Source organism: Anas platyrhynchos, chromosome 1 (genome assembly GCF_047663525.1).
Source record: "Anas platyrhynchos isolate ZD024472 breed Pekin duck chromosome 1, IASCAAS_PekinDuck_T2T, whole genome shotgun sequence".
Lineage (NCBI taxonomy): Eukaryota > Metazoa > Chordata > Aves > Anseriformes > Anatidae > Anas > Anas platyrhynchos.
Genome location: NC_092587.1, coordinates 32,442,919 through 32,468,288, shown reverse-complemented (window position 1 = coordinate 32,468,288; position 25,370 = coordinate 32,442,919). Strand labels below are relative to the sequence as shown.

The 25,370-nt window shown below is 38.3% G+C and overlaps 1 protein-coding gene across 5 annotated transcripts in view; it reads right to left on the bottom strand.

Annotated features, from left to right (window-relative positions):
* Nucleotides 1–25,370, bottom strand: part of ANO6 (anoctamin 6) — a 75,242-nt gene that overhangs the window by 15,593 nt on the left and 34,279 nt on the right. For all 5 annotated transcript variants that reach the window (XM_072034131.1, XM_072034130.1, XM_072034128.1 and 2 more), the window contains 13 exons: nucleotides 23,987–24,115; nucleotides 16,209–16,274; nucleotides 14,723–15,001; nucleotides 14,271–14,384; nucleotides 12,262–12,377; nucleotides 11,415–11,549; nucleotides 10,043–10,148; nucleotides 8,706–8,766; nucleotides 5,455–5,600; nucleotides 3,954–4,031; nucleotides 2,223–2,448; nucleotides 1,177–1,346; nucleotides 513–610 (listed from right to left, as the gene is read on the bottom strand). In XM_072034131.1, coding sequence (XP_071890232.1) covers nucleotides 513–610; nucleotides 1,177–1,346; nucleotides 2,223–2,448; nucleotides 3,954–4,031; nucleotides 5,455–5,600; nucleotides 8,706–8,766; nucleotides 10,043–10,148; nucleotides 11,415–11,549; nucleotides 12,262–12,377; nucleotides 14,271–14,384; nucleotides 14,723–15,001; nucleotides 16,209–16,274; nucleotides 23,987–24,115 — 1,724 coding nt within the window. The remainder of the gene's footprint in view (nucleotides 1–512; nucleotides 611–1,176; nucleotides 1,347–2,222; nucleotides 2,449–3,953; nucleotides 4,032–5,454; nucleotides 5,601–8,705; nucleotides 8,767–10,042; nucleotides 10,149–11,414; nucleotides 11,550–12,261; nucleotides 12,378–14,270; nucleotides 14,385–14,722; nucleotides 15,002–16,208; nucleotides 16,275–23,986; nucleotides 24,116–25,370) is intronic.

Sequence of the window (25,370 nt, the reverse complement as noted above, 5' to 3'; positions counted from 1 at the left end):
TTTCATCTAGAGAAGGTCTTTTATCTTTGCTTCTTGTTTACATTAAACATGACCTTCCAAAGATCTGCGACTCTAGGAGAGAATATATATAGACTATGAAATTCAAACCTAACTATAAAACTAAATGAGTTAAATTAGTAAAGTATGCATAATTCTAAAATGTATAACAAGTCATTCCATTCAATATTAAGCAACTGTACTTAGTTCAATATTTTCATCAGTTCTGTTGCCTCAGTTTTGAGTATCCAGCCTGAAACACATTAAGTCTGATCTGCAGAGGAGGGAAGCACTTCTGATTAGAACTAAAATCAGTCAAAATGACAGACACAGGAGCTCAAAACTACCAGAGCGAAAATATCCAAACTGTCTAAAAAGGCCCCAAAAGACTAGTCTTGTTCTTTCAGAATACAATATGTTCCCTTCAAATTTAGTGGCCAAATGCCTGAACACGTCAAGTAAAAGAAGCATCTTTCAAATATGAAAGAGCAGATTCCTTAATAGTTTGAACTTACGGAAGAAGCACTTCTTGAATGTTGTTCCAGATTGCTTTACCTCCTACTATGATGGCAAGCTGAGTTGTGAGTTCAAGGAGACATCCACCTGGATCACACTAAAGTTTTGGAGAGACATGAAAAAAAATGCAGTTGGGAAACTTTTCAGGCATGAATGAAGCATTTAAAATTATGAATTCCTATTTTATTGTGATAACATTTCTTTAAGCTATACAGAAAGACTACTTAGGCAAACCTTTCCAGTAATTAAGATAAAAGCCAATTCCAAATATGTTCACATGTGATGGGTTGACAGGACACTACTGAAAGCATGAAATACCATGTGAAGCCATTCAGCTTTGTACTGCACTGTCATCAGGTGAGGATCAGAACAGGAGTGCATCTACTGTTGTTTCTGCATGTACTCCTGTTCCCCTATGTGCTGACTAATAGATAATTTGACCAGAGGAAAATGAGCTTCTCTGGGTAAAAATAATATGTTTCTAAGCCCAGCTGGTCTTGTATCATTGTTATTTATACTAAGGAGGCAAGTGACTTGGGAAGCAGTCACTTTTTGAACCCTCATGTTAAATACATACTACCACATTAAACAATTCAAAGTGTAGAAGAATACAAGGACTAAAAACTCGTGTTTTTAAAAGCAAGCACAATGATATATTCTTACCTCTTCATTGCGATACTTTCCTAGCCAATAGACAGGATTCCCAGGGTGACCTACAAATTTACCCTTAAAGAAGGCTATGTAGAAGCATGAAGAATAGTAGTTGACAAACTGGAACAAGAACATCTTTGTGGTCAGACTGTTTTCATAATCGGTCTGTGTCCTTGGAAGCTCTGTAATTAAAAATAAATAAATAAATAAATAATAATAATAAAAAGTTACCTACAAGCTGCTTTGGAGCCTCAGCTGGAAATGTATGTATGTACCCTGTATTCCTTAATAAAACCAAGAGCATTACGAATTAGATTGTATATAATCCCTATGTATACTGTACCTATTATGCTAATTCTAAAACTATATGGGTTGTAAAAAGGAAAGAATTTGTTCCTGGATAATAAAGAAAAAGGGCAAGTAAAAATTCTAATAACTCAGGAAAAGACTCTTCCAAATCCAGCACACTTGGGAAAGATGCAAATGTAACACTTTGAACTGATGAAACAGTATTAAATGAAACTATATTAAAACACCACACTACTTCACACATCTGAAGTAAATAGCTACTTTAATGCTGATGGCCTGGATATAAAGAATAATAATATTTGTTACTGTTTATCTATTTAATAACAAGGGAATAGTATCTAGCTTTGGAACAGTGACCCTATTTCATTTATTTACAAGAAAATAGCTATTCTCCTCATAAACAAAAGCTAATGTAATCGAATGTGTTATGCGTTACTGATCTGTTTTCATAAAGCTTGGTTATTATAGTAATTTTCTTTGCTTTGTCTGTTTTACAAGCATCTTTCATCTTTCATGTTGCCTATACAAGGAGTTTTCAGGCAAAGAGCAGAATATCATATTCCTTTGATACTGAGAAAATCTGTATTTGAAAAATTCTATATGGCATTGTGTGATTTGGTGGGAAAATTCTGAAATACATGGCAGAGGTATTCATTCACTGATGTTCTTCCTTTACATATAAATGTTTTTTTTTTTTTTTGCCTGTTATTTTAGCCAAAGTTTCAATCCAAGTCACAGAAGAGACATACCGAAGTCAGTAATCAGGATTGCTACTTTTTCATAGATGATGTTGAGAACCATAATGACTACGAAGCTGATGAGTGAGGCAGTTACTGAGGTGGCTGTCTGTGGAGTCAGGTACTTGTGGATTGCTTGTGTGCCATTAATGTGCCTTGACAAAGTGGCAGAAAACACCAGGAAAACAGAGAGCCTGTAGACAATGATTCCAATAACCGAAGCAATAATCAGAAGAATCTGCCAAGAGAATGTAAGAAATATGTTAATGTTGAACCACTGGCTTTGGGGAAAAGTTAGTTTGAAACACATTTTACAATAGGCAAAAGAAAGTGATTGTGTGCCTTTTATTCCATCACACAAGATGAGTGCAAGAGGAGTCTCAAATAAAATAGAAGACAATAAATCTAGAATCCATAAAAGAAGCATTTTTCATGTAGCACAGTCAATCTGCAGGAACAAAAAGAGACGGTCTGTTTTATGACTAATAACAAGCCTTGTTGCCATGCGAGATAAGATAATGAGATGCGTAATCAAATCTAATGCCTCAAGGCCTGCAATGGCTCCAGGAGTTAGGAAGAAATCTCCCTCTCTTGACACCGGGCAATTGTCAGGATGGTAAATGTGTTAGCAGGTCTGTCCTGACCATGGAGGGAGCTGTAGCTGCACTTACACCTGAAAATATTTTAGACTACAGACCCATCAAAGAAACAGACACATTTTAAGTCAAGTGATGTGATCTGCAAGAATTGTAATCTTGTTCCAGGCACCCCACATTACTTGCTATCTCTTCCCTTCCTACTTCTCTTTCTTGCTAGTTCTCTAGCTATTATTCAAATTAAGATCCTAGGAGCTGGGAGTCTTTTACTTACTATCCTTGCTGCAAAATGCCATCAATTTGCCTACTTCCACACTCCCGGCACATAATAAGAGAGTACAGTAACACAATGACAAAACTAGATCAAATCTCTTCCTTTCAGCCTGAAGTCCTGAGGCTTATTTAAACCCAACAGCAAGCCAGTCTTCTCTTTGTGTTTCAGCTGTGTTAAAAGAGGCTCCCCCAGGCTGCCAGCCACCACTGTCTTGGTGCTGCCATGTCTCGTGTTATCTAGGACGAGTTCTTTCCCAGCTGCTGCTTGTGCTACAGGCGAGGAGAACATGCAGCTTGCTAAAACACTGAGCTTTTCAAGGCAACAACCTCTCTGGACATGCTCACCGTGTTATCTATTTTTTCATGGGTGATTGGATTTCTTTCAAGTTTTAGTTTTAATTAAAGCAGCAGCTCTGGAAGATTAAAGATCTTCCAGCTTTGCTCTTCTAAGTGAAACAAAAACCTGAAAGGTTCAGTGCTGTGAGGCACAACACCAAACCAAATGGCTGGAGCAAGTAGGATGGACACCGACAGGGACAGCATATAAAAAAAACCCTTGCCACTACTCCCCCCACAAAAGCAAAGACATTTATCTTAAAGTAATGAGGGAAAAAACAATGGACAGCATTCAGAAGCTACAGCCGTGGGATATTTTGATACATATTTTCTGTTGACTGTATGCTAATGGTAACTACAACCACCTTGTCCATGTGGGTCCACACTTTATGGTCCTGTTTTATGCAACAGATGGAAATCCAACTGATCCTATTCTTTTGATACCTTTTTTTCAGGCTAAGAGGATTTTTTTTTTTAAGACATTTAGACATTTACTGAAGTGAATTCATGAGGTAAAAGAATAAAAGGAGAACTTTACCCAGAAGAAGACTGCACTTGCACAGAAAGTCATGCGTATGCACTTCCCACAGGCAGTGTATGGCACATGTTCTTCTTGCTGTAAAAGATTCAGAAACAGATCAAGGATGCACCCGATCTTTTCTTCGTATCTTCTTCTTTACTCTAATTAGCCCTTTGTGATACTGAGGGTAGAAAAAAAGAAAAGAAATCCCAGGCTTTTTTTCCTTTTCTGCTTTGTTATCCTGGGAACTCACACTTATTCATGATTTCAAAAGTCTTACCTGATTACAGGTATCTCTTTTTACTGTCCATTCTAAGACAAAAATGACTTCCATAGAAGCTGTGTGTGCTCAGCTCGTACTGATTTCAGCTATGCCTGGCTGAATAGTCCTTTTGAATGGACCCATCCTTCTTGGCTAGCCATGGTATCCACACCAGTGGCCTTCAAACTTCATGGGCTGAAATTAGCATGCACTAAAATTTTGGTTCTCGATCTTTATATTTCTCAAAGGAAAATGTCTACTTCAGTGTGGTGGTGTGAAAAATCACTGAGTCTCTATAGGATCTCTGAAGATAAAAACCATTATCTTTTAGCATATTCATCACTTTTTGAACTGTCTGAAAAGAACTTTCTAGCTGAGACTTTATATATTAAAAGTGGAATAGGTTTATAAGCTTTTAAATAGAATCATATTTTTTTTGTAGTACAAGATATAAAAAGAAGAACTATATTGGATAGTTTCAACCATGCCAGTTAATTTTGAAACTTTTCAAGTGCCCTCTAATAAACATTAGTGTAATGTGGATGGAATGTGAAAGCAATGAAAATGATCTGATAAATACCAGAGTAATATATTGACAGGGAACAATAAAAAGTGAAGCTGAGCTGGAGTGAGCTACAGAAGCTGAAGCTACTCAAAATGTATAATAAATAGAAATCTAAACTAAGATCCTCATAGATATGAATCCTACTGCATTAAATTGAGGATTACCCTTGTCCTCATGAGTTTGCTGTTATTAATTGTAATTGCATCCACCTGCACTTGGCAACAATACTTATTTATATATATAGAAATATATTTGGTTAAAAAAAAGAAAGTCTTGTCTTTATACGTAACGTAACATCCTTTGCTCCATTTCATCCTTTTTTCCTGATGTATTCTTAGTTAAAGATAGCAAGTGCTCTGTGATCTTGGCCTCTTGCAGCAGCACAGAATCTTTGATTTGGGCATTTAATAAGGTAGAGTTAGTCTCCTAAGCTAGGTACAATGCCTACTTCTGTTCATTAATGACACAGGAGCCTCACTAGCTCCTCCAACAAGCACCTACAAGGTGCCTAGAGTCAGGTACTAATTCCTTTCCACACATCTGGAATTTATACACTCACTATTCTCAGGCCAGTTTATCAGCTCTCCATAAATCATCTTATACAGCTCCAGTCCAGATTCATCATTTTCATAGCACACTCTCAAAACATGCCTATTGCAGTAGCTGTGACTGGTTACCAAAATATTCCTTACCTGTGTGATTTCATTCATTACCACATGAGTGCATTGAGCTTCGTATTCGGGGCGAACTTGTTCTTCTTGCTCTAAATACTCAACTGTGTCCCATTCATACTCCAGTTCAGCTTGCCTTCTTTTCCAAAACTCCAAAAACAAAGTAACTGTCCGGAAGACAAACAAAGAGAGCAATATCATGCTGGTGATCGCTGGACACTGAACCTCTGGGCTATAACATGTGCCTCAGATTTCCATAAATTTTCCACAGACATGGAGCAAAACCCTTATTGTGTGATGGTGCCAAGTACCTGTGGGGAAGAAAATAACTAGACCTGCTTCCTTATGGAATTACTGCTTTGGATATTTAGGTACTCTAATAAGAGAAACCTGTAATAAGTGCTATTGCAAGCACATGCTAAAGAACTCACATACATTTATTTGCTTTCTGCCTAAAGCCAGAATAAAACCACTTTGGATTTCATATTACTGAAGGTTTTTGAAAAAGTTGATCATGGGATACATAAGAAAGCAAGATGTTTGGATAGGTGAAGAGAAAATACTTGAGAGTGCTGGATTTCTCAAAAAGAAAACCTCAGTATGCCAAAAATTGCCACAGGTAAAAGCTTGTGTTTGTTCAATCTGCAGTTCTTGTGTGCACAAATGATCTGCTCACTGACTACATCAACCAATGATGCTAGTTCAGGCAAAACAGCTTAAACACAACTTTCTTCCTCTGCTAACATGAATCTGAGGCATCTCTTTTCACTTGGCATGGAGCTTTGAAGCTGGGTTAGGGCAGGTGCTTCCCTGGACTGTGCTCCTGGGGCTGGAAGCACTAAGAGGATCAGGTACACAGATGCCTAAGTGGTGCTCAGAAGACATTAGTCCAGCCAAACTCATTATCTCAGCCTGAGATGTGATGCAGACAGGTCTGGCAGCAGTGGCAATGACAGACCCAACCGAGAAAGCTGGAGGCTCAGGACATGGGTGTCAGGGCAATGCTCCCCAGAGCAAGGAGATGGTTTACTACTGACAACAGCACATCCTCAGATTTAATGGCTCTGCAGCACTGCCTCCAGGAGGAGTGAGCATCCCTTCACCACTTCTCTCATTCCTCCCTTTATCTGGAAGTAATTAACCCCTAATTTTTTTATTGTTGTTCTTTTTTCTAGGTTTGGCACCTCATCCTGAATGATGAAACATCGATGGCATGCAGTTACATGTCCGAATATTAAAGGTCAATTCGAAAATCAGGTGTGGTCAATAAATCCCAGACTGAAGCATTTAAAAATCAGTAAACTCTATGGGCTGAGTTGCAAGATGACCTTGCCATCTGCATACAGGCCAAACCTCAGGAAATCCTCCCACCCTGATTACTCAGGAGCCTCTTTCACAAGGATTTCTTTGCTACCTCATGCTTACAAACACAAAGGCTGCTCCAAGCAGTCAGCCAGAGGGTCACATCTGCCTCAGCCTGCAGAGCAAGCAGAACTTCTTATAGGAACTTCTGAATGCTGGCTGGGGCCCCAGCCCACTCACAGGAAACTTCGTGCTGCCCTGATTTGCTCCAGCTGTAAATCCAGCTGTTGCTGGGGAGGGCAGGAGTGCAGGGACCCCACCTGTGGTAACGGCAAAAGGAGGGCTCATAACACATGGGCAGCTCCTACAGCCCCAGTACAAAAACACCTTCTATTAGCCAAAGTACCCCAGCAGCCAAGTTGCATCTTTCTGAACAGGGAAGGAGCTGCTGCTGTATTTGATGCTTTTTCTTTTATTTTGAACCAGTATTTTGGAGAACGTCTGTTTGTGCAACTGATCTCACTCAGGAAGGGTCTCCAGTGATGGCAGCAAGTGAAGTGGAAGCTGCTCCTTGTTCAAGAGCTTTGCCAATCTGCTTGTGCTGTCATGGGAGAGCTGGCAGAAGTACTCATCCAGAGCTTTAATGTACAGGGAGTTAATTCCTGATGCCAAATTCCCCAATGTTTTATGGTGCTTTAAGATCTTTGAAGGGATTATTAAAAACAAAAATCAACTTAAAAAGTGTATTGGTGTTAATGATGCAATAATATATCTCAAAATCTAATAGTCTTTTAATTATTTTGGACCAGGAGGTCTACAAATGTATTAGAGCAAAGGAAATTACGGCTGGAATTGCACCAGGACCCTGGGTCATTTGGATTCAGTACAATTTTGACCAAATTACTGTAATACAATTCACCTCTTTATACAGTGGACTTAGGATGAGAATACTAATAGACCTTGCAACCATCACTATAACCAAGCAGCTTAGCTTTGCAATTATTACTCTTGTAGTCATTCTTCCAAATAGGAAACACAATTTTTAATTAAAAAGCAAATTACAAATAAATTAACTACTCAGATGACAGAAAATTACAATAGACAGAAGATTACATTCTAGATTTTTATTTTATTTTAAATTTAGGTGAAAGTTGATTTTCACATATATTTTGAAAGAAATTTTGAAGTGATACCTTTCATTTTAAAATTATTTAAAGATATAACTATTTTAAAGAATGTTAAGTCGTCACAGGAAAATAAAGATGTAATGTGTTTCACAAAGAAAGCACACACCTAACATACACAGACCTAACATTAACTTACTTTGGCAATTTCTGGATCAGACAGTGCAATAAAAGGCAGTTAACAAAGTTGCTGATATGAACAAACAAAACCCAGTATGTGAAAATAAACCTTGCCTAATCCCTTGAGTGCAGTACCAAGTGGTTTCACTCACAGGAAACATTCAGGTTTCAGATACATTTTCTCAGAAAAAAGGTATCTCTAGTGCTTGCAACTACTACATTTTTATAAAATCAGTTTCTTAAATGAAGACAGGAGGAAAATGTCTGGGAAATACAATAAAAGACTATTTTTCAGTGCGGTGTAATAGGCATAGGCAGCTCCAAGTCTCTTTGGAGAAAAACAGCTCCTTTGCCAGATGTGCTTAAGCACATGGCTCCTGCTGGATGAACATGAGGCACCTCTAATCACTTCTCTCAGACTGTTCTCCAAGTCAAACCAAACAAAACAGACTCAGAAGACCAATATTTAAGTTCTACTATTTGTTGTTTTCTTGTGATGCTAAAAAGAGGTATTGTGAACATATATATCTTCTGCTGAACTACCTACTGGTGAGTTGCTGAGTGTTAGAAAATGAAGTAGTTGTAAATTTATCTACATTTTCTTGGCTGATGCTGTAGGTTTGGCCAAAATTAGATGACAAACTACTGTTGTTGAAATTGACTTACCCCATATTCCCATAAATACTGCAAACACCAGGGTTCCAAAGCTATCAAATATACAGAGTTTCTGGAAAAAAAAAAAAGAAGAAAAAAGAAAAAAAGGCTTGAAATATAGTTGACTAGTATTTTCTTCTACACTGACCCAGAACTGAAGCTGCTTACTGAACAAGTTGATTTTTAGCTTTTGTGTAGTTTAATAAACAATCTTGGTAGTGTTTCCTCAATTTCTGTCAATGTACTCTCCAGTAAACTAAGGAAATTAAATGCAAAGCCTGAGATTAAAAGTATAAGCCAAATATACAGCAAGAGGATAGCAAAACAGTGTGCTATTGGACTTCCTTCCATCAGTTGCATAGGAAGAGGAAAACAGTGCTTCTGGTTTGGGAGCTCAGCATACAGCTATGTATTTTTAATATAGACACAAAAAGGCAATGGACACATCTTCTTTGCATGAGTGAGATGACAAGTCAAGCTAGTTAGTAAAAATACATTCTAATGAGATACCTCTGTGGTGACAATTTGCCTTTTATTTCCATCATATCTTTTTCCGTATTTTCTTTCTTTTGCCCTGTAAGTGCGCTCAAGCAATGCTGTTCATTATGGCCGGGCAAAATATTTTTAATGAACAGCTGAAAAATTGCCACTTTGGAGTGACAGAATCTATGGAAAGAATGACAAAAGGCTAACACTAGCCTTGTGACACAAGTTAACGGGGAAAGAAAGGCAAGTCCCCAGACAGAAATTTAGAGGAAGATCTTGGTCATGTCATGGCTAACAGGAAATGACTGTCACAACTCCCATCATGGCTAACATCAGCCTCTCCAGGTACTCATCTCCTCCTTGACAACTCAGGTCAAATTCAAGGCACAGCCTCAGCTAACTTCTTTGGGGAGGGAGGAAGGAGCATTTAGAAATGTCAAAACATGCTTTAAACATTTCCTAAGAAAAATAAACTCAGTTACTGAATCAAGACTTCAATGATTGAATGTTTGTTTTGTTTCATTTTGCTTTGCAAAAAGGAAAGAAGAAACTCAAAATGAAGCCACAGTATTTCATTTTCAATTTAAAAATATTTTAGTCCCATATCAAATATTTGGGGGCTATGTGACATAAAAAAAAAAAAAGAACAACAATTTATTTTTTCACTTTAGAAGTGGACTTTTTTTTTTTAAATTGTTGTTTTAACTTTTTACAGTTCAGTTGCTGTATCAAAAGGCACAAGTATTTGCACAGCTCTAGTAGTATGCAGGAGGTTAGTGGAGAACAACATTGTTTTAGATGTAGTACTAGGGAAAGTGCAACTAAAGTTCAATAGCATGCCTATAAGCTGCAAATGTAGTTACCTTGGATGATTCACAAGTGCTGGTGAGGTTCCAGTAGGTACATACTTTATCACACTGAGGGCACATTATGATATTACCTCCTATGTTGGGATCACATACTTCTTGGCTAAAAACAAAACTAGTCAGTCACTCTAAATTCTTTAGTCCTTATGTGCACATAAGGACAGTGCAATAATGTCAGGGAAGTGAGAAATAAGTAACCAGTGATCTGCTCTCAAGAATTCCCCTCCTTCCCACTCCCACAAATGTATCCCAGTTTCCATTTTTAGCCCTCATCTCAAAAGTAGATGACCTGGAGGGAAAATAACTTCCATCCCTTATACACAGTACTATTTCTCAGAATGTTTCACACTAAAAATAAAATGACTCTTCAAAGATCTCATGCTCTTCAGTAGGAAACCCACAGCTGCACACTCAGGTAGGATATCATTGCAAGCCCAAGGGGAGAAGGAAAAGGAAGGTTGCCTACCGGAGCAAGGAGTAGCTGCAGAACTGAAACGGCTACCTAGTCCCTGTGGTCCTCTAAAGAGACTCAAATTGGAAAATGGGTATGGTAGATCTGTCTCATAAGAGGTGGCAAAAGAGTTTGGCTTCTTTAATGCAGTATGGTGGAAGCTAAAAGGTGATGTAATTGCTTTCTGTAAATACATCAGCAACACAAACACCAGGGAAGGAGATGAACCATTTAACTAAATGATAATAAGGCTAAATTTGTATAAAGTGGCTACTGGAATGGTGCTCTGGAAGAGCTCTTCTGCATGATTTATAAAAGTAAACTCCATTCCTGAGTGGGGCTGTACAGTGTGATGTCCTATACGTGATTTGGCACAATGACCCAAGTGTTTTTTCCTTGGTCATTGTGCCGTGATTCAGTCTCACCATATTCTGATGAGGAAATCTGTGTCATTACTATAATTCTGTTCCCAACATATCCTGGGCAGCTGAAGCTCCCTGTGCTGTTGCTCTTCCTGTTTTCTTCTCTCAGAACAGAGGAAAGAAAGTTCAGGGGTTTTATCATGGTCTTTGGATACATTCTTTAAGGATTCCCACATTGAAAATGATGTTACATAAATTTGTATTGGCTTCTGATGATCATTCTTTTCTTTTTATTTCTACACTAGGTGTGGTAACCTAGTGCAAAATATAAAGAAAATCCTGAAATAACAAACTCAGATGTCTAGCACTCTAATGGTTCATGGACATCTATTACTCTTCTATCTCATACTTTATACCTTGACTTTCAAATCCATAACCATTGTTGTTCTCAGGCTCTTTAATTTTGTCTCTTTTATTATGCCATGTCTTGCAAACTTTGTACAGTAGGGGATGGATCAAAACTGTGTGTAATATTAAAATAGGCCTGATCAAGTACCTCCATGTGCAGTTGTCTTTTGTCAGGCATCCATACAGAAAGCAGCCAACTCCTACAAATGCAGCTACGATCAGCATATTAGTGTAAAAGCCCAGCCAAGCAAAATAGATTCCAATTTTCTCTCCGTAGTATTTCCTGTGGAGGAGAAAGGTTTAATGTTTTGTTTATTTGTTGGTTTTTAAATGAAAAGCAATAAATTTCAAATGACTCTTCATTTCATACATTTTGTGCCTACTGTTATTGTCACATTCCTCTGGTCAGAACATTGGTATTGCAGAAGTATTACAGCTGGGTGTTTCTACCACCACTTTTATGCTTGTATAAGAGGGTAAGAAGGGAAAGAAAAGAAAAAAAAAAAAAGGAAGATCATACCTTGCAGAGAAAAAAATTAAATGGATGACTTTTCATGAACTGGAAACCAGTTAATGAAACCAAGTTCAAAGTATGCTTCCATGCATGAGCTGGTACAGGTATATATGTACCTGCCTGTGTCTTTTTGACACCCAGAACCCAGACCTGTCATGTAAATTCCTAGCTCCCTCTGCATTAGTCAAGCCCTAGTCACACAACAGAGTCACTGAATCATAGAATATCCTGAGCTGGATGGTACCCACAAGGATCATTGAGTCCAGCTCCTGGCTCTGCGCAGTACCACCCAAAAATTAGACCATATATCTGGGACTGTTGTACAAAAGTTTCTTGAACTCCATCAGGCTCAGTGCCATGATCACTGACCTGGGCAGCCTGTCCCAGTGCCCGACCACCCTCTGGGTGAAGAACCTTTCCCTGACACCCAGCCTGACCCTCCCCTGTCCCAGCTCCATGCCATTCCCTCATGTCCACTAACCTGATAAAATCCAGGGGTTGCAGCTTGAAAATGTTTTTAGGGTGAGCCCATTCTCTGTAGAGGAGGTATCGTTCACTTGGGCAGGCAGGATCTGTTGATGGGTGCCGAAAACTAGACTGCAAAACAGAAAGACCGTGGGAAGAAGACACCATTAATCTAAAGAACATGGATCAGTTCACATCTCTTCAGACCCTGTGCCACAAACCCAAAGCCTGTAATAACCTTTTTGTCACTGCAAGCCAGGAAAAGGTTCAGTAAGCATCTCTAAGAGTGCATGAGGATTCAGGATGGAAGGTTGTCAGAAAGACACTGAATACTAAAGCAAGAGCTTTACATATGTGGGTTGAAAGTAACAGACACTCTCCATGAACTTAAATCTAAGCCCATGTCAGTGTCTTGGCACTCAGTAGTAGAAAACAGAAAAGGATCCAGTCTAATTAGAGAACAGAAACTTCATTAAAATGGATTTTAAGTAGCTCTAACATGTTAACGTAATTTGCTTTAAAACAATATTGTTCTGGAATGATGGCTGGAAAGTCCAAAGGATAAATCCAGGGACTCTAGTCTCTGTTTTATATTTATATTTAAAAGAGAGTTGACACAGAGGTAATCCTCGTGTTTTTTACCAAGTTATTGGAAAATCTATTTCAATAAAGGTTGTTTTATTTAGTGGAATTTTCTATTCTATATCTGTGATGTGGCAAGAAAAGTCACTTTTCTAGAAATATATAAGTTACTTTTGATTTTCAGAGTAGCTGTGATATATAATTTTAATTGTATAAAAAGACAGTCATTAATTATAAGGCATATTGAGTCCAAATTCCCCATGCCATGATAGAAATAGCTTGCAAGGAAGGTTTTAAATCTTTAAAAGACAATCTTAAAAATGGATAGTCACGAATGTTATTAATTCTATCCCGTAAAGCTTTGGGTTACGTCCAAGAAACATGATTTGTCTTGATTCTGGCTTAAAGATTTTCTTGAAATCCTTTAAGGCCTCCTGAATATTTTAAATAGAGTTGAAACATCTCGAGTAGTTCCCATTCCTGACCTCCCACTTTCTCCATTTCTTCTCAGCAGAACACACGTCAGACATGGAAGAGTGGTTCCAATGGGGGAGGAGGTGTAGATACAATGCACAAAATCAGATCTGTCTTTCCTTACTGTATCCCATTTGCAGCATCACACCGAGTTTTTGTTGTCAAATACCCTGAAGTCTGATTTCTTTTTTTTTTTTCTCCTTCATTTTCTTTTTCTGTGGTATTGTTAGTCTTTATATGCAAAACATTTTTCAGTACAATTTGCTTACATGTGCTTAAATGAAATACTTTAAAAATAAAAAAGCTTTAGAAGTGTAGCTACAAAAGTCAGAATTCATATTATTGCAAGGTGAAATTCAATCCAGTTAAACATTTGACTCTGACATCATTTACTGAGGTGTTGTACTGGGACTCTTGAAAAATGTGGGTTTCGTGGCAGGGATTGTGATATTTGGGAACTGTGGAAATGCTTCTCACAGTGTAAGACTGTCATACACCTTAAAATGAGACTTGTATTCTATATCTTTATTAAAATGGTATTCTACATTTCTATTAATATGTTATTTGATAGGGATTTTAATGCTGAAAAACAGAATACCAATAAAATTGCTAAAACTGATTTAGAAGTGATGACACAGTGCATCATGGGAAAGCATCACTTGAGTGCTCTCAGGTTCCTCTTTTGGCCAGACACTTTACTGACCTACATCTTCAAGAGAATACAAGATTAACGTTTTCTAAATAAAATATATCATGTTTCAGTTATGGAGCTACATTTTTAACCAACAGTGTTTTGGAGAAAAACCTCTTAAGCCAAACTATGTCATATTCTATTATGTGGACAGAAAAAACAGTCGAGCAGTAAGACAGGCAATTGTGCTTGTATTTTTTGGTGTGAAGAACACACATAAACTCTCGAGCTGCAGACTTCTATTTCTAAATACATAATTGTGACAAAAGTGGACTTACATCATGAAGGGGAAATGCTGCTTTGTAGATTCCGGAGTCCAGTAATTTGTTAATGCCAAACTTCTTCACATTGTTTTTGGTTGCATATTCCACACGGGACAGGATGAAATGAACCTGAAATTTACAAAATATTTTTTGTCTCTTGCAGTGTGAAAGTAACCATGCACAACAATACCTGTTTCAAGATGTAAGTGAATTATGAAAAGGTAAGCAGTGTAGACACATTTGATTGCACTGGCTAGACGAATCATTCAAATTTCCCCATTTAAATTCTGGTGGAACAGAAAAGTGACAGATGTACAGGCTGTTTCATAAATAACACAGGACTGTAATGTCCCAAATATTTCCAAATTTTCAGGAAGATTTCATGAAGGTAATTGCACCAATTTGATTAAAATATTTTTTTTTTTTGTCTTTAAAAGATTAAAAGCTAGAAATATTTGTAGACTTACAATTCGGCTTCTAGTTGCAGGATTGAAAAAGGTGTCTTTGTCTTGAATATAAAAGTTGGACAAATGTTCCTTTTCAAAGGGGGCAGTGAAAAACTCTTGCTCAGGCTTGATGATATTTTCATCCACTCTGAAGAGACTAGTAAACCAGTTGAATGCTGACTCTCGGGTTTTCAGGTCATCGGGCTGCAGAGGCAATTTGATGTGCATAACCTCTGCATATGTGCATAACACTTCCCAAGGTGCATGCACTTTCACAAAAACAAGTTTTTCATCCAAAACCTAATGCAAGAATATTAAAAATGTGTATAAGAAAATGAAAACATTTTTCATAACACTTATTAAACTATCCAGACCTTTCTTTCTCTTGACCTAATAGCTAGCTCATAGCTAGCTAGCAATGGCTCACAGATGATCTATTTGAAGTTGCATTTACTGTCCATCTTAGTGAATATACCATTAGCTTAGGTGGAAGCACGCCAGAGAGAATGGCCATGCAGCTATGGATGCTGATGGGCAATATGAACCCCCAGTTTTTTAGGGAAAATGGGTGGAGAGAGAAGGGAGTCAGACCAGACTGCTGAATTATGGAAGACGGCCAAAAGTTAGTACAGCTACAGAGCCACATCAGGCTGCCAGGAAATGGTTTACTTCCTCATGAATGTGAACAGCCAAACTGGTTCCTTGGTTCCTTGTACATGCAGCAAGAGCTCTCATGGCATAAATCAAACAAACACCATGAGGTCATGGACTCTTGGGTGCACCTTGGGAGGAAGGGGCGAAAAGACCTTTTCAGGTGCCCACTTTATTACCAAGCAACAGTAAATGAACACTGTAAGTGACTGTCTTGCTTGTCCCCTGACAGACCCAGGCCTAAAGCTGTGGCCCTGAAGGAGAGAAAGGAAAGGTGGCTTCGTGACATTTTTATTCTGCCTGGATTCTCCACTGCCCTGGGTGCTGAGCAGCCCTCATAGTGCAGACAGCAGCTCTGGCAGCTGTTGTACATTGTAGGAGGCTCCTGAGCTGCCCACAGACAGTGGTGTAGCCCAAAATACACAGACTGTGCCAGTTACAACTATTCTCCCCGTGCCACGGCTCACAGGGGGCTGGGGGCTGGGTCACCTACAGGAGCCCTGAACTGCCCTTCTGGAAGTGGAGCCTTTCCTTGGAGCATGGCCATCCCTATTTATATTCTCAGTCAGAAGAGAACACCAAATAACATCCCCACTTCCCAGCTTTTATTTTGTAGAGGGAGAAACAGATGCAAAGTTTACATGACTTTGCATCAGGTCAGAGAAACACTACTGACGGGAAAAAAAAATAATAAAGCTTGCTTTTTATTTTATTTTATTATGATTATTTTTTTTTTTATTCCTGAGAGGAGAACACTGTTAAGTTCAATTTATCTATCCAATTCCTTACCCATATAGAGGAAGATTCAGCTCTCAGGCACAGACAAAGGAGTGCAGACAAAGAAAAGAGCACTCACCGATCTTGTTGCTTCGAGCTGCAAGCCGTTGTTTATCAGGTTTGATTCATATACTTGTCTCTTCCTCTGTTAAAAGGTATTGAAAATTGTAAAGCATCTGTTCCAAACACATATGCACAGAAGAATGGAATTGCCAGAAGGAGATAACATTAACAAATTGGGACTCATTCCTTTATTCCTGAATAAAGGCTAAGCATGCAGTGTAGTTCTCAAAGTGATTTGGTGACATTACTTTTTTACTCCCTGACTGTTTTTATGCCATTTGGGCATTGTTTTTTGTGTTTGTATACTCTGTGCTTAAGAGATTCTGTGCCTCTTGTATAGCAACTTTGAGTTTTCAAGAGGGAACAGTCCAATGGTTTCAGTAGCCTTGTCCTTTTCCACCAGGATAACTGCCTTAAGAGCAGTGCTTAAGATCCAGTCTTCTTGTTACTGTGAAGGATCACAGTCAATAAATTATTTATTAGATGAAGTCTTAGAAACTTTGATAGGTACATGGAAACTGGTCTTTAGGACCAAATTCAAGACCCACCCACTCTAGGAGGCAAAAAGAGCTGAAGTTTTAAGGGGTTTGACGTAGAATCATTAGGATTGATCATTCAAGATCATCTGGTCCAACCAATGAACATGTCAACTGTATCACCATATAAACTTCATCCCATTCTTTAATGTTCAAAGACTTTTGAAAATCCCTGAAGGAGTATAAATATTTTTCCAAAGCTCTAGCAATTCTTGGAATTAATATCTTGTTAGTTCTCAACTGCAGCATCTGAATTTAGCAATGGTTATAATGGATTCATTTCATATTTTGTAAAAAGATATTTCTTTGATATCTTTTGGATTTCTCTGCCTTTTTATTCCAATTACTATCATCTTCTTCTTGGGTTAGGGACAGGGAGATCCAAATATTTCAATCTGTTTTCTTCTTTCATCAATACCTATCACATTTCTGCTTATTTGTCTCCTTTCTCAGGATAAAAACACAATCCCAAACTTTCAAAGCACTCTTCACAGAGATATCTTTCTATGTCCTACTAATTTATGTGTTTATTAGTGACCTCATAATGTTATTCATGATTTTTTTCTGTGTACATACAAAATAGCACCTATTCAATACATATTTATAATATAATATATATAATATGTTGTTACCTAGTGTCAAGGTAACTGTACCTTGATGAGGACACTTAGCATAGGTGTTTCCCATGAAATCTAAGTCTACTCCTTTTACTGAGAATATCAACTTAGAATCCCAAACGGGAACGAGGTTTTTCCTCACAGCAATATATTTCCTCGCGTTTGCCAACATTTCATGTGTAATAGTGTTCTCCATTCTCCTTCAAAGCTAAAGGTTCTTGTTGGCTTGGCTTCCGAGTAAACTACATAACTATTTCCTCTGTGATTTTTGCTATATCATAACTCAATCCCCTTACCAGGTCATTAAAAAATGTAGTGCACAGGAGTTGTTTGTTATTCCACTATTAATTCTTTCGGCATGATGAAAATTATTCATTTCATCCTACTTCTTTACATCTTCCCTATACATGTGTTTTTTTGTAAGGTGAATAATAATGAATTATGTAAACATTTCAACATACTTTCTGCTTTGTTTCAGTTAATAAAAAAGGCACAGGTCTAAATACCTGTTTCATTTCTTACAAAATAGCACAAAAACAGAAGCTGAGCAATTCTCATTTGTATGAGTCTAATGCTTTTTTTTTTTTTAATCTTACTTTTCAGATTGCTTTAATAATTTATTATGGCAAGGAGTTCCCCAAATTAATTATGCCCTCAGAATCTTAGAGGAATGTTGACAATATTAAGGTTTCTAATAATGCATTAATGCAAGTAGTGAGAAACAAAGCCCCTGGGAACCTTTGCTAATTAGGGGCTTTGCTATTTTATATAAATGATTGAATTATGTGTATGATAGTCTAAGGAGAAGCTAGTCTTTTACCCAAAGGAGTCTATAGTGGTTTTGCATTGAGTGGGGAATACAGTGTAAAGATGTGATGGCTTATTTGGCTGGATTGTGGGACTGTTCCAAGTTTATTTTAGTACACAGTATTTTGCTTAGCCACCTGCAAGGTTAAGTTGTAATAATAACGTAACCATGGTAATGTTGCTGATCTAAAACTGACATTGATTTTGATAATTGAATAGCTAGCCAATTGACTGAGACACTATGACATATAATTATACAGTCTTAAGAAAGGGAAAGCTTAATGTAAATAAATACCAAGTGTTACAGGCATACCGAAGGGTTAGCTCTTGGGAGCTCCTTTTTCACCAAAGTGCTTTCAATGTCTCACCATTGTCTTGTCAGAGTCTAGAAACTGGTAGTAGATTACTAGGAGATTTTTCTCTGTGTTTCATAAATGGTAGGGAGCACTTGCTTTGATTACAGCAATAGAAGAATGCCAACTCATATTTTTGTTTAGTTTCTTTTGAGCAAAGAGAAAAGTTCCCCGTAACGGTATCAGTGTGGCTTCAGGGGAACAATCCTAACAAGAAAGTAATGTTTGAATAGCCACCTGTGCCTTACCTGGCAGGCAACAGATAAATCACAGTTAGCAAGAGAAAGAACGCTGGGCCCACAGGCTCCCCCATGGAAATCAGCTAAAGGAAGTAGGAAGGATTACTGTATCAATATTAGACGATAACTCTCAGAGTTTATTTAATGATATTTGGAGGCTTTTCTGCCAGTCCCCACTGCCAGCATCAGGAAATTAATTGATTGAGAAGCTCTACTTGTGTTTTTAAAGTCAGCTTCTTTCCCTTGTATTTGAGGGTAATCACAAAAATGTGAAGCAGAATATGCTATAAAGGCTCTGATGCAGAAGAGTAAACCCAAAGAACTCCAACTGCATATTTTCTGAGGTACCCTATGATTTGAAGCCAGCCTCACAATTGTTTGATACCCGACTCACAGCCACACAGAACTGTCAATATTCTGGCCTAGCCCTACTCTCAACAGTGTGTCCTAGCCACCCTGTTTGGAAAGACTCATTTCTGGTCCCATGAATGTATGCAGTAACTTCAGAGTAATTCCCTCCTTCCATTTGTCCTTCCATTCACCAAGCAGTTTTGGTCCGGAGTTAACTCAGGAACAGAGATCTCGTTTTGGTGAGTTCCTGCTTCAAAACCTATCCAACCAGCAGAGATCAGAGCAGGTGTGGTTGCTGTCCTTCAGTTTCAAAGGTCTCTTTCATCTTTGTTATCAAACTTCCTGGGTAGGTTTGCTGGGAACACCATGGGCACATAGAGCCTTCCATCTTCTACTGTGTCAAATTACAGCATGAAATGGCACTGAGCTATTGCTCATTCTGTAACCCCAAATATTGTTCTTTCTCCATGGGTGTGTAACATGTGAGACAACAGGAGACGTGCAATTGATTCATTGAAAACTATTCAAGCTTTTTGTTTTTGGCTATCTAATTTAAACAAGTCTAGAGGCAGGAACTGTTTGCTTATGAAGGCAAACTTCTCCAGCTTTGCTGGAGTTCCCTGTACAACTGTACATTAAATAAAAATAAAAAGGAAAAGTATGTAATACTGTCTGTGAATCATAGGTTTTCATTTAATTTGCAAAGAAAATTTGGATATTTCTACAAAGCACAGATTACTTCACGGCTAGAAATGAAGGTTTTGCCCACATTCTTTCTTAAGTTAGACAGCCTTTCTGTTTATTTCTGCTGGGGAGAAGCAGATGGACTAAAATGATATTCTGCACTGATTTATTTTGAATATGTCTGTCTGGCATTGACCCTTTAACTTTCAACAATGAGCTACTTGAGTATCCTGAAAGATAAAACTGGCATTTTGGAGCATTCTGAGAAAGGATGGTGATATTTAATTTCTATTCTGATGACATCCTATCCAGACAAATAGTGCACATAAATTGTGAAGTTTAAAAAACATGCTTTGGGCAGTGATTTCAATTACTTACAAGGCAGAGTTTCTGAAATCTGCTCCTGACAGTCTGATTTTTGCTCGTGCTTGCAAAAATAATTGTATACCAACTTAGAAAGGTTTGGAATTCAAATCGAGTTACATATACGAACCTTATCTGGTAACTTTTGTATCTGTAAATTATGTTAGAAACTTCCTTGAAGACTGATTTCATTAGTTCGGTTTTTGTCTCTAAACCAGATTTCAGAAGCACATGAGAATGAGGGAAGCACAACACTACTGAATATCTCTGAGTGCTTCAGAACACCACATTTTTGTTCCTTCTATTCAAACTACCTTAATGTTTTAAGATAATTTTTCCTTTGTCTCCTCTGAGCCATTTTCCCAATAATGTTATTAATTAATATAAATTAACACTGGGCCATTTTCTCGATTACACTTATGCACTTCTTTTTAAGACGGACAGAAAACCATTTAATATAATGATGGTCTTAGGATCTGATTCTCCTCTTGTTACTGAGGAATACATGGATCTGTATCCCATTTCTGTGAACCCAGTAAGCTGGATACCTAGGTTGGGGTCACCTTTTCAAATCTTTCCCCTAACTTCAGTAAGCATTTGGGGACTCCTCTACTCTTACTATTAACAAAGCGGCCAAGGGCAACTCCCAAAATTTTTCATTTCAGAAAAGGGAATCAAAAGATATCCTCTGGCAATTTCAATTCTGCCCTGACATCTACATCATGCAGTCAGGTAGGGTGTAGTGTATCAGACAGAATTCATCCCAGTGACTACATTTCCTGGTCCCTACCTTGCACAGACCTGTAATGGTGTGCTTGGTAATGAAGACTGATGGCAGCCTCAATGAAGTGAGGATTTCACCCTGTGAGAACAGACTTCACTGGATCTGCTATTCCTTAATAAGTTGGAATTTTAAAAGTCTGTGAACAGTAAACCCCATATAAATCCATCAGGGGAGTCAAAGAAAGAGTAGTATGAGTAAGGGACCTATTCAGACCTAAAGCACATTGAATTACCGGAGATACTGTTTATAAAATTTGTAATTTTTAGTTTGTCATTGATCAGAGACAGTGACATATGCAGTAGTTAAAGCTGATTGTAAATGACAATATTCCTCAATTTGGTACCTTGTATTTCATCACGGGGCAGAACTTATTTGCCCCCCCCCCCCCAATATACATGTATATAACCAAATAAACAACATCGTCATTGAAGACAAATTATCAATTAGGTTTTATGCCTACAGGAATGTATTGGGCAGAAGCATCTCCAAAACTTTCTGGGAACTGTAGTAGACCAAAATATTAATTCTGTCATAGGAATACAGCTTCCTCTGCTTGCATAGCAAGTGACATCAAGTGAGAGTATGCACCTCTCTATTTCTGAGGTGACTGAAGTGCTTTCATGCTTGGAGCTGACCTGCACCGATCCCATGTTAAAAGTTAGAAAATCTGAATCTATTTAAGTTTTAAAAGATTTTTCCCTCAACAATAGATAAGGGAAATGTATTTCTAAACTAATGATGCCTGTATGTGAAGCACTGGGGGGAGGGAGTCAGTACTTCTGAGCTGTATCACAGGAGCTTGGTTATGACCAGGTGACTCATATCAGCTTACATTACAAACTCATTGAACATAATCTTTCCCTCATTCCCTCTTCTCCTTCCTTTACCTTTCAGTGTCCTCTGGTACCTTACCCTTTGTGTAATATTTTGTCTGTTTCATGATCAGCTTTGGATTTTGTCATTAATTCTCCAGCTCAATGTCGTCATACTTGTATCCATTGTTCTTGTCTTTGAAAATCCTCTTCATCCTAGTCTCTTACTGTTGCTTTCTTCTGCCCTTTCTGCACTGTTTATGTTCCCAATAGTAAAATTCTTGCCCGTGCCTTCCTCAGTACTCCTACAGCTTCAGATTCTCCCTGTCCATGGAAATCCCAGCAGTGACAATTGCTGTCACCTCTGTAATCATCTTCCTGCTGACACATCTTCGCCATCACTTGCAATCTCACAGAGTGGTAATGGCAGAGTTGTTATGTAATTGAAAACAGGGCCACCTCTGAGGTCAGACCATGTTGGTCAGGGAGCATTTGGTCAGGTCTTGAAAAGTTGAAGGATGGAGACTGCACAGCTTTGCTGTGGCAACCTGTTTCACTGCCTTTGAAGTTTCTCCTTATCCAGTCTGAACCCCTCTTGTTTCAGTTTGTGCCTGTTGTTTTTTGTCATTCCTCCATGTTCTGCTGTGAAGAATCTGACATTGTCTTCCTGGTTACCTCCTTGTAGCTACTCAGGAACTACTGTTAGATCAACCCAAAACCTCCTCTTCTCCAGGCTGAACAAGGACAATTCTCTCAGCCTTTCCTCGCAGGGCAAGTGCTTCAGCTCCTGACCATCATGGTTTCCCACCATTGAACTTGCCCCAGACCTTTGAAAGCAAACTCTAAGTGCATTACCCACAATTTTCTGCTCTAATTATTCATGGTTTAGTTCTGACTAATGTCCTAAAATTAATGTTGCACTAAAAATACTATTCCATTGCTTATGTTTAATTTTCACCACTATTTGAAAAAGATACTTATTGTATTTTTACATACATGTGGGCAATGGCCAAATATTCCAAACATAAAAATAAAATACTAATTTGTATATATATACATATATATATATATACATATATACATACCTATATAAATTTTCTAAAGGGGCAGCTTCTTGTTTCTCTTTCAATTTATTTTTATTGCTGATCCTGTGGTCATGTGTAATGCAACATCCACCCACTGCAGGCCTCTCTTAAACCCTACTAACCACATTCCTTATAGCTGCCCTGATAATGCCAATGACAACACTGAAATGAATATCAACCAGCTAGCTACAGGCCTTTTTACTCCTACTCTCCTCTTTCCAAACGGCAAATCATTGTTTGTATATGAGCTGCTTTCAGTAGTGTCTTTGTCCTTGCCTGTCTCTACCAGAGGTTGCTGGAACATAGGGAACTGCTAAATCAGAGGAGGAAGTGGTGGGTGGGAGAGCGCAGATTCCAAGGGGACTACAGTCCAGTGGATGCACATTTCTCAGGCAGTTCACAATTTAAAAAGTTCAGTGGCATGACTGAGCTTGTTTTTGTGGCTTCAGATGCCATAAGGAATGAAGTCCACTGATAGACTTACCAAAATAATTAAAAAATAATGTTTAAAAAATAATGCATGCTTGTTGTTCACAGCTGCTAAGAAGCATCAAGCAGTCCTGGCCTGAGTCAATTTTTTTTTTTCAAGGTCCTTAGGGAGGGCTAAGTGTCAAGGGAAGAGTGATACCCAGAGAAAGCATGGTAGCAAAGTAACATCCAAGTATTTCCCATGAAAGACTTAGGTACTTTACTGGGCAGAATGTCAGCAGCTATGTACATGACTCTCATCTGGTCAGCTGCCTCCTTCCAAGGTTTCCCCCGAATACCCTGATTTTAATACCAAGGTTCCCTGTGGGCCTAATTCAAGCACTGTAAGTACAGAAAATTGTCCTAGTCTGAAGATCTTGTTGTCTAATTCTAACTGGGATCCTGACACCAGAATTTTTCTGCTCACATCTCCTGAAGGGTTCCTTCCCAGGAGCATGCCCTGAGGTCACCCAGCACACACTGGCAGACACAGTATGCCCGTTCTCTGCCCGTTCACACAGGTCTAGTGGCTTGATCTCCCCTCTCTTCACTGCTCAGTTTGATGGGCTTCAACCTCACAGCTCTCAGAAGCATTCCTAAGGCAGGGCAATGCCATTGCCACTCTGGGTGAGGGCACTATCTTTTCTGCTCTAACACCCAACAAATGACTCAGATTTGTACTAAAAATAACTTACCTTTTGCTTTTTACGATCAATCCTCTTATGAGTCATTTTTTTGGTTTCATCTTCGTACACCAAAACAAAGTCAATTCTTCGCTGCCCATCGCTGAAGAACAAGGAGTCAGGTTTATTGTCAAAATCAGCCTGTAAGACAAGTAGTATAGGTTAACATGAAGGATTTTATTCACCGCTTCCTTACTTGCTTCATGTTACACAGAACATCAGTGAAAAGAGAAATTCAGCACATATTAGACATACAAAAAGTCGAAAATGGCATGAAAATTAGCATGGAGTAGGCTGGAGAAAAATCTGTCCAGAGGAGTTTGGCAGGTCTCTGCATGACATAAGGACAGTAGTACTTTGACCTAATTTTCTTCTTTAAAAATAGTGTAGTAGCTTTTGTCATTGGGAGAAGCATTGGGATGTAGCACCATTTCTAAATAATGCATCTGTCAAGTAATTTACATCCTGTCATGATACAATATTCTGTCTACAAGATATGCTGTCTCCTGATGGGAATCTCAGAATTAGAGCATACCCATCTGTCTTCTTACCTGCCAGAAGTTTCAGCATCTCTGCAATTAAAAAAAAAAAAAAAAAGCAGCAGTTTTATTCATATTGATTCAAAACAATCATTGCCCAGAGAATAAAGAACATGGCCAGGCTGCAGATGAGTTCTCAGAATGGACACATTCTACATGGATTTATTTATTTCTCTTTTTATTACCAAAATCTCAGCAAGTAGAAAACCTTGTTGTATGCTGCACATCCATCATGTTAAAATATATGCCAAAATAAAAAGGATTAATATATCCATAAGCTATTATCTAGTCCCCAGAGGAAAGTAGAAAAGATTGTCATACCCACTAATAACATCTTAATGTGTTATTTCATGTGTATAACAACACAGACACATTGATGATGGGGTAGCCTGAATTTTCAAGTAACGTTTTCGTAGATTATTAGAATACTCTGTGGGCACTATCACAAGTAACAACACCCCTCTCAGTTGATATATAATTGTAATGTTATCAGAAATGTCATGTTACGTAATGAGTACCAAACTCTAAGTTATTTGTCTGGATCCTTACATGGGATTAAATAGGGTAGTGCCACTGAATTTACAGGATATCAAAAGGACTCAGTGTTGTGTTACAGACGGTAAGATCTCAAAAACTAGCAAGATTCCCATACAGAACTGCAGAGGAGCTTTGCCTTCCAGATGTCTGGGCATGCAGGGTGGCTTAGGACAGACTCAGGCCAGGCAAAATGACCCAGAGTAATCTCTAGAACATGCTGTGCCCTTGGGTTCATGGAAAAGATTCTCAGATGTCATCTCCCTGAAATCTCTCTCTCAGTGCAGACCAAGCCTCATGAGGGATGCCAGGCATTCCAGCCA